The 9,972-nt window shown below is 40.3% G+C and overlaps 1 protein-coding gene across 1 annotated transcript; it reads right to left on the bottom strand.

The window, feature by feature from the left end:
- Positions 1-4,412: 4,412 nt before the first annotated feature.
- LOC131199116 (N-alpha-acetyltransferase 16, NatA auxiliary subunit-like) lies at positions 4,413-8,920 on the bottom strand. Its single transcript, XM_058184501.1, has 4 exons — positions 8,801-8,920; positions 8,557-8,700; positions 7,090-7,187; positions 4,413-6,116 (listed from the first exon to the last, which is right to left on the bottom strand). Exons 1-4 carry the CDS (start codon positions 8,883-8,885, stop codon positions 5,916-5,918), a joined length of 528 nt encoding a protein of 175 aa, XP_058040484.1. The 5' UTR covers positions 8,886-8,920; the 3' UTR covers positions 4,413-5,915.
- Between the last annotated feature and the right edge of the window lie 1,052 nt (positions 8,921-9,972).

Below are 9,972 nucleotides of genomic sequence, written 5' to 3'. Positions count from 1 at the left end.
AAAATCTTTGTGGGAGCCCCTGAAATATTGGAACGCTGCTATCATGTCTCCCCTTGTCCTTCTTTTCATTAAACTAGACATACCCAGTTCCTGCAACTGTTGTACCTCCAGGGGAGGCATCCCCACCCCGTGAGTAAGAAGAATTTTTTCCTGTCCATCTATTTCTCCTCGCACAAACTTAACAGCTCCCTGGCCCTGAGCAGGTAACTGGGGAAAGCTCAGGTAAACAAAACCCTCTGCCAAAATTGTGCAAATCTCGCCCCCACCCCCGGCCTGGCTAAGGGGTGACGCATCCGTCCTTGAGTGGGATAAAACTTGGCAGAGATTAAAAAAAAATGTGCTGTCCCCTTATCTTGGTGTTGTGGTCTGCGGGAATGGCCTTGGGAGGCCGAAGGGAGAAATTGTAACTTAACCGTAGAACGTCCTGTGCAAGATATCACAGGCCCCACAAGAAAGGGGGAGAGCAAGGAGGGGGGCCTTTCAGAAAGGATCCTCCCTAGTTTTTTCTGGAGGGTAAGGAAAGAAAAAGGTGAGGAGAAAGGCAAGAAGTCTCGCAACGTGCAACGAAGAGCGAGGGAGTTTTTGGGTTGTGCTTCTTGACTTTGGAGGGTTAAACTGCTTGGTGGACAGGCGTCGTCTCTCCTTCCACTTTTTACAATGTGCAGGGAGCATTAAAGAGAGTGATTGATTGATGGCTTCTGCAGTTTCCTTTCCCTTCCCTCTTCCTTTCCCCTCCCTTTTCTTTTTCCCTTCTCTCCTCACTTTCTCCTTCTCTTCCCTCCTTTCCTCTTTTCCTTCCCTTAGCCTCCCTCCTGCTTCCTTTCCCTTTCTCCTTCCCATCCCTCTTCCTTTCTCCTTTTCCTTCTCTTCCCTTTCTTTCTCTTCCCTCTTCCTTCCCTCTTCTTCCCTTCTCTTCCTTCTTCCTTTCCCTTTCTCCTTCCCATCCCCTTCCTTTCTTCTTCCTTCTCTTCCCTTTCTTTCTCTTCCCTCTTCCTTCCCTCTTCTTCCCTTCTCTTCCTTCTTCCTTTCCCTTTCTCCTTCCCATCCCCCTTCCTTTCTCCTTTTCCTTCTCTTCCCTTTCTTTCTCTTCCCTCTTCCTTCCCTCTTCTTCCTTCTCTTCTTCTTCCTTCCTTTCTCCTTCCCATCCCCTTCCTTTCTTCTTCCTTCTCTTCCTTTCTTTCTCTTCCTCTTCCTTCCCTCTTCTTCCTTTCTTCTTCCTTTCCCTTTCCCCTTCCCCTCCCTCTTCCTTTCTCCTTTTCCTTCTCTTCCCTTTCTTTCTCTTCCCTCTTCCTTCCCTCTTCTTCCCTTCTCTTCCTTCTTCCTTTCCCTTTCTCCTTCCCATCCCCCTTCCTTTCTCCTTTTCCTTCTCTTCCCTTTCTTTCTCTTCCCTCTTCCTTCCCTCTTCTTCCCATCTCTTCCTTCTTCCTTTCCCTTTCTCCTTCCCATCCCTCTTCCTTTCTCCTTTTCCTTCTCTTCCCTCTTCCTTTTCCAAGCACTTAAATAAGGTGGGCTCTATGTATCTTTCTATTTTTTTTCACATCAAAGTTCATAATTTTCACACAGTTCATCTACTAGGTACCGGTCTACTTTTTCTTGTAGAGCTTCATCGTTTTCACCTAGAACTTCATGTAATTATGTCCCGTTCTACTTTTCCACAGAGAACAATATTATCCCCGTTGTGAGTAGAACAATCCCAGATGTACCTTTACTGAAGAGGGAGGTAGAATAATGGTTATTTTGCACATTTTCCTCCCCCTGTTGCGAAGTCCATTTTGAGGATCTAATTATGCTTGATGGGATTACAAATGATATTTTTAGTTGAGGGCTCTCTGACCTTCTTTTCTTGCAGAGGCTTCATTATCCAAACCAGGTAACATATATTTTTTAGTTGTTTGGAGATACTTTCCACCGAAGAAGTCATGTTCCCTCTAGTGGAGAAATAAAGCAGGTGAACACAGATTCTCCAGAAGAAGACGTGCAATGACACCACTTCAACAAGGAGTGAAATCCAGCAGGTTCTGACAGGTTCTGGAGAAACGGTAGTGGAAATTTTGAACAGTTCGGAGAGCCAGCAAATGCCACTGCTGGCTGGACCCAGAGTGGGGTGGGAATGGAGATTTTGCAGTATCCTTCTCCTGCCACGCCCACCAAGCCACACCATGCCCACCAAGCCACGCCCACAGAACTGGTAGTAAAAAAAAATTTGGATTTCACCATTGACTTCCTTATATTTCAGCCTTTGACGATTCCATCCTTCCATCCTTCCAACCTGACATCTAAAAGGTCTCCTGTTATAAGTGGGCCATCTTTAAATGTCCCAGAGGAGGGGAGGAATTAGTTATCGGCCAAATCTTTATGATGGTCATAGAGCCAGCATAAGGAAGGTGGGATACAAGGCGATGACAGAAATAAAGAAATAATACAAAGAAATACAGATACAAAGAAATAATTAAAAAAACCTAAAAGTTATACAAAAAACATGAAAAAATAAAAAAAACCCATATCTATCTGTCTGCTCACCTATCTACCTATCATCTATTATCTATCTATCTATCTATCTATCTATCTATCTATCTATCTATCTATCTATCTATCTATCTATCTATCTATATCTATCTACCTATCATCTATTATCTATCTATCATCTATCTATCATCCATCCATCCATCTATCTATCTATCTATCTATCTATCTATCTATCTATCTATCTATCTATCATCTATCTATCTATCTATCTATCATCTATCTATATCTATCTATCTACCTACCTACCTACCTTCCTTTTGTTAGTTGCGAAGTTGTGTCCAACCCATCACAACCCCATGGACAATGTTCCTCCAGGCCTTCCTGTCCTCTACCATCCTCTGGAGTCTATTTAAGCTCACGCCGACTGCTTCAGTAACTCCATCTAGCCGCCTCGTTTCTCTCTCATCCCTTTCTTCTTTTGCCCTCTATCGTTCCCAGCATTCGGCTCTTCTCCAGGGAGTCCTTCCTTCTCATTAGGTGGCCAAAGGATTTGAGTTTCACCTTCAGGATCTGGCCTTCTAAAGAGCAGTCAGGGTTGATCTCCTCTAGGACTGACCGGTTGGATCGCCTTGCAGTCCAAGGGACTCACAGGAGTCTTCTCCAGCACCAGAGTTCAAAGGCCTCCATTCTTTGGCGCTCAGCCTTCCTGATGGTCCAACTTTCACAGCCATACATTGCAACTGGGAAAACTGTAGCCTTGACTATACGCACTTTTGTTGGCAGGGTGATGTCTCTGCTTTTTAGTACAGTCTAGATTTGCCATAGCTTTCCTCCCCAGGAGCGTCTTTTAATTTCTTGGCTACCTACCTACCTATCATCTATGTGTCTAATTATCTACCTATCTATCTAATCTACCTACCTACCTATCTCTGCGCTCCCTCCCTTTCCATTCTGCTGAATTTTATTTTAATTCATATGAATGAATTAAAATTTAAATTTTAGATCCTTTTCTATCGTTGTAATGTTTTAGATTGTTTTATTTAATGTCTGTAAGTCGCCTAGAGTTGCCTTCATGTACAGATTTGATAAATAAATATTAAAACATTTTGAAATTAACTTTTGTGGGGAAGAGAGGTTGTTTATTTAATGTTTTTGATGCTCCCTGTAGATTTATGGTTGTTTATTTTATACTTCTTTTAATTTTTTTTAATTATGTAATTTGTTTTCAAGTTTTGTTTACAATCCACCCTCCTTAATGCTTGTCCATGACCTGATAAAAGTTTTGATTGACACAACATCTAATCAACAATCCATTCCAGAAGAAAACCTTCAATGTATCTACATGGGATGAAATGGGGGGTTTCTGTAAAATTAAAAGTCCTGTCGTTAACCAAGATACAGACACCGGGCAACAATACAATGTGTAATTGTAAGTAGTCCTCGACTTACAACAGTTCACTTAGTGACTGTCCAAAGTTACAACAGCGCCGGAAAAAGTGACTTATGACTGTTTCCCACTCTTACAACCGTTGTGGCATCCCCATGGTCACGTGATCAACATGCAAAGGCTTGGCAACTGGCATGTACTTATGACGGTTGCAGTGTCCTGGGGCTAAGTGATCTCCTTTCGTAAGCTTCTGACAAGCGAAGTCAATGAGGAAGCCGGCTTTGCTTAACAACCGTGTTGCTAATTGAACAACTGTGGTGATTTAACAAGTGCGGTGAGAAAGGTCGTAAAAATGGGGCAAAATTCACTTAGCAATTGTCTCGCTTAGCAACGGAAATGTTGGAGCTGATTACGGTTGTAAGTCAAGGACCACCCGTATATTAAAACAGATTAAATTGGTTATTGTTATTCTGAGTACTTTCAGTGCAATGCAACTGGAGACTTTAAAATATGATATTCGGGTTGGCAGAAACACCCAACGCCAGCAGCAAGTGTACAAAATAATTTATTACAGCATTACATTGTTGAACTCTTTACAGTAAAGTTTTCATTCAACTATCGATCCTAACTAAATGACAAAGGAGATTGTCTTCTTGACAGCTTGGTAAAACTTCCCTTTTTAAATTTTGCATAGGACCTCCGTCATTTAAATATTTACATTACTCAAAAAAAAAAAATGAAAACAAATTGGTTCCATTGTTTGTTTGTTTTCAAAACAAGAGAGTTTTTTTTATACAAGCCACAGTGGATTTTCTTTTACATTTTCAGGAATAGTTATTTATCTCCTAAACAGGGGGGAAAAACATTTAAAACTGAAACAAAACGTTGATATGTTATACGTGAAGTGCAGGGACATTAACTTATAAAAAATAAACGGGGGAAAAAGATGAAATGTAATGTATAATTAGATAAAGTTGTGCTTTTTAAAAGAAATAACCTTATTTAACATTAACAGCTTTACAGCATGTAACATAACAATATTTTTCCCGACTATTGGTTTCTGATTCGTTTCTTGAACCTTTTAGTGTAGCTCACCATTATTATGATGACTGGATTCCCCGTTAATTTTCTCCCTTCCGATTTGGAAGTGAAATGTTTTTTTAAATTCCTAAGTAATAAAAAAGGTAACTTAATTGTCATAATGGCAACTTAATGGTATTAAATGTTTAATGGATCATTGAAAAGAATCATTATGAACCAAAATAATTTACAGCTTTAAAAAACACATTCGCCGTTTTATAAATCCGAAAGCGCTTTTCCAATAAATCGGAATTTCCACACAATACTAGGAAACTGACAAAAAACTATGCCAGTACCCATCACGATCCATGCTTTGAAAGAAATGGAAAATAATATTTGTAGCTCATGGTTGAAATGAGGGGTCCTTGGTGCTCTCTGAGCTTGGTGGTTTTTCTTACAGACGTTTCACGACCCGACTAGGTAACGTCATCAATGCAAGAAGGAAGCAGGGTTTTGCTCTGTATTTGTTATCTAATTAGGCAGTGAAACATCTGCAAGAAAACAACCCAGCTCAGGGAGCACCAAGGACCACACCGAAACATAAAACCGAAGAAAAACATGTGTTGAGGATGTATTTATCCTGGTTTGTTCACTTTCACATGCAAGACTTTCCATGGATGGTGACACAGTCAAAATGGCGGCCTCTCCTCAGATGGGACATCTTCCTTGCAAGCCACCCAACACGTTTTGATAGAAGTGATCGCATTTATTGGTATATTCAATGGAATTTATGGGTCGACGATTCAGAATAGAAAGATTTATAGCTGTACAAAGTATAAACACAGCCAGTATTATGCAAAAAAAAAAAAAAAAGGCTGTTTATATTAATATTGGCAGCTCTTGTTGAGGGGGAAAAAGGAGTTCCAGCACAGTAGATTTGCCTCCAGTTTCCCGGGTTGGACAGCTGAGTGGTTCCGATGAGATCCAGCCAGAAGATCCCGGATGATCCCTGGACTGTCAGGAGCTAGTCCCGCCTTCTGTTTCAAATCTCATTGGTCAGCACTTCATGATTGATGGACATATGATTCATGGGGGCAAAACAACTGTCCTCATCACTGGTGGGAGACATGAAGGCCGTCGCTATAGGGAACATTTTGTGGCACGCGGTCCGATACGCCTCGCTCTGGCTGTGGCATTCGCCAAAGGTGCCGTCACGCAAGAAATCCAAAACCGTCGTTAAAATCTGCAGATTAACACACAAGCAGAAGCGTCAAAAGCAGAATTTTTCATCAGATTTAATACTCTCCACTTACGAGAGTTCGTTTTAGTGACCGTTTGAGTTTATGACAGCACTGAAGAAAGTGACTTGGGACTGTTTTTCACATTTACGACTGTTGTAGCATCCCCGTGTTCACGTGATTAGAAATTCAGAAGCTCAGCAACTGACTCGCATTTATGACGGTTGCCGTATCCGGGGGTCATATGATCCCTTTTTGTAACCTTGTGACAAGGAAAGACATTGGGGAAGCCGGATTCCCTTAATAACCATTCCTAACTTGACAACTTAACAACCGTGGCAAGAAAGGTCGTAAAATGGGGAAAAAACCTCACTCAACAAATGTCTCACTTAGCAACAGAACCTTTGGGCTCCACTGTGGTTGTAAGTCGAGCACTATGTAACTATGAAGGGAATTGTAAGATCCAAAATGGAAATTACAAACACCATCTAAACGGAGATAAAAGATTATTTGTCAATCGTTTTTCTTTCTTCATCTTTGTGAGAAGATAACCCCGAGGGACAAATATGATGAAAATAGGCATGGTCATAAGTCGAGGATTACCTGTAGAGGGCATGACTAGGCGGCTGAGGGTCATACATGTCAAAAGTCACAAGTCCCTGCATGCCCGCAAGATATCTAAGTCCAGCCCACCTTGAATTCCTTTCTTATCTCCCGTTCATTTCCCTTGACTGTTAGTTGGCCAGATTCTTGCAGACAGCTTAAGCTGGCCATAAATCTTTATACCCATTTGATCTGCCTGGATCATCTAATTTCCCTGGTGCTCGAGATTTACTTTTGACATATAAAATTATCCCAGACACAGAAGCTCGTCCCTACCACCCGAGAGACTATTCCTCCAAGCAATAATCAAACATGTACTGAAAGGATGTGCTATTTGAGATCCCCAAACTAGGGGGGGAGGGAGTTTATTTTTACCTTCACGTTTCTGTCTCTCATGGCTTCGTCGAGTCTAGTAGCAATGGCGATTGCTTTCTCTTGCCTTGAATTGTCCAGGAAATACATCATTTTAGCACCTCCAAGAGGAAAAAAAGCAGCTTATTAAAAGAAAAGGATGTTTGTTTTATATAAAGAAAAAAAACCAGGTTTTAGCTGCTGCAGCCCATTATATTAATTTATTTGAAACAATCGCACAGAGGAGTATATTAAGATTAAAAAAAAAAACAGGAACTCGTTCGATCTTATCTATTAGGCATTAGAGCAGGGGTGTCCAAACTTGGTCCCTTTAAGACTTGTGGACTTCAACTTTGCTGGCTTTGCTGGCTGAGGGACTCTGGGAGTTGAAGTCCACAAGTCTTAAAGGGACCAAGTTTGGACACCCCTGCATTAGAGGAATATATTTATTTGCCAGATGCTATTATTGCCGTTCTGAAATACAAGTATCAGAGATTTTTATTATGTGGAAAAAGATTTTCCCTCTGATGGCATTATTGAACGAACTCTTCATCTTCATTTAATGACCCTATAATCCTTTGTGGGGTGGAGTCTGGGCAACTGAATGGAGCTAGCAGTGTGTTTACTGGCCAGATGCCCTTCCTGTTGCCAGCGCGGAGTTTTGTTCGGCAGATAAATTCTCATCGTGCCCAGAAAGAGAAATATCTGCCTCTACCTAGGATCGAACTCAGGGCCTCCAGATTGTGAGGCGAGAGCTCCGCCTCTAGGCCACCGCACCACTCACATTATTGACCGAACTCTTGAGATTACTAAATTAAAAGGCGGTCACAACAACACAAAAACGTATTTTTCTTTCTCTCTCTCTCAGAATTGGAAGACAAAATGAAGACCGGTGTATTCATCAGAAATCATGCAAATTAAATCAAAAGATAATCTAACTTCTTTATCGCTCAATCTAGACTCGCGACCCTGAATTTTACAATACAGGTAGTCCTTGACTTACAACGGTTTGTTCAAAGTTTACAATGGTATTGAAAAAAATGACTTGCGACCGTTTTTCACACTTACGACCGTTTCAGCGTTCCCTATGATCATGTGATCCAAATTCAGAGGCTTGGCAACTCGCATGTACAGTATGTACGACGTTTACCGTGTACCCCTCTTGCGACCTTCTGACCCGCGAAGTCAGATTCACTTAACAACTGGGTTACTAACTTTAAAACTGCAATGATTCACTTAACAACTATGGCAGGAGACGTCGTATAACGGGGCAGAATTCACTTAACCAACGTCTCACTTAGCAACCTAAAGGCTGGGCTGAATTGTGGCCACAAGTCGAGGACTGCCTGTGCAACAAAATGGAAATGAATTTGCAAAACTTGGCCTTACGATTTGCGCATGTGAGATTGTGTTGTGCACACAACTTTGTTCCTGCAGTGAAACGTAGGTTTGTCAGCACATCGGTATTTAAACACACCTGTCGATACATACCTGAGAGCAGGTGCCGTATAGAGGTAGAATTACGTTTGAGAAATTCTTCGTTGAAACTTTCCAAATCTTTGCTAATAAAAATCTTCTCCATTTCTTGCGTAAGAACCTTGTTCACGATTTCTGGCAAATTACTGTGATTCGACACTAGGAATATAAAGACCTAGATTTAGATGTCCTGTTGAGTTTATTTTTAGGAAACTCAGCAGAATTTTAGGGCAAGGGGCCGGTTTTATTTTGCACTTACCACACTTGGAAAATTTAATCAAACATTCATGTAACCAGGGGTTGTTATCACCAATAGCAAAAGCCCTTTTAACGGACTGCAACATTAGCAGGAACTTTCCTGGATGAAACAGAAGAGGAAAAAAATTGCAATTTTATTATTTTAAATAAGGTTATGCAACTGATATCAGTCCCCCGTAGGAAGGGGCTTACAACAGGAAAACAGATCCAGGGTGCTCACTATAGGTAGTCCTCAACCTATAATGGGTCATCTAGTGACCGTTCATAGTTACAACAGCACTGAAGAAAGTAACTTGACCCCTTTTCACACTTACGACCATTGTAGCATTCCCGTGGTCAGGTGATGAAAATTCAGACAATTGGCGAATAAGAAAAATGAGCGTTTTTTAAAAAAATCCTTAAAAATTTATGTGAACTATGTAATTTATATAGTTCAGTTAAGTAAGCAGATATATAGACAGACAGACAGACAAACAGACAGAGAAGATAGCTAGCTAGCTAGCTAGCTAGATATAGATAGATAGATAGATATAGATAGATAGATAGATAAATAGATAGATAGATATAGAAGACAGATCTATAGAAGATAGATAGAGATTATCTATCTCTATAGATAGAGAGATAGAAAATAGATAGAGAGAAGATAGATAAATATAGATAATAGATGATAAATAGATGATAGATAGAAGATACATAGATTAGATTGATAGAAGAGATAGATATAGATGATAGATAGAATATAGAAAGATAGATACATAGAATAGAATATTTTTATTTATAGACCACCCTTCTCCCGAAGGACTCAGGGCGGTGTACAGACAGCAAGACAGACAGACAGACAGACAGACAGAGATAGATAGATAGATAGATAGATAGATAGATAGATAGATAGATAGATAGATAGATAGATAGATAGATAGATATAGAAGATAGATAGAGATTATCTATCTCTATAGATAGAGAGATAGAAAATAGAGAGAAGATAGATAAATATAGATAATAGATGATAAATAGATGATAGATAGAATATAGAAAGATAGATACATAGAATAGAATAGAATAGAATAGAATAGAATAGAATAGAATAGAATAGAATGTTCTTTCTGCGCCAACTCAGTAAGCTCAAACTGCCCAAGGAGCTGCTGATCCAATTCTACAGAGGAATTATTGAGT

Source organism: Ahaetulla prasina, chromosome 5, assembly GCF_028640845.1.
Source record: "Ahaetulla prasina isolate Xishuangbanna chromosome 5, ASM2864084v1, whole genome shotgun sequence".
NCBI classification, from domain to species: Eukaryota; Metazoa; Chordata; class Lepidosauria; order Squamata; family Colubridae; genus Ahaetulla; species Ahaetulla prasina.
This window is presented reverse-complemented; position numbering and strand designations above follow the sequence as displayed.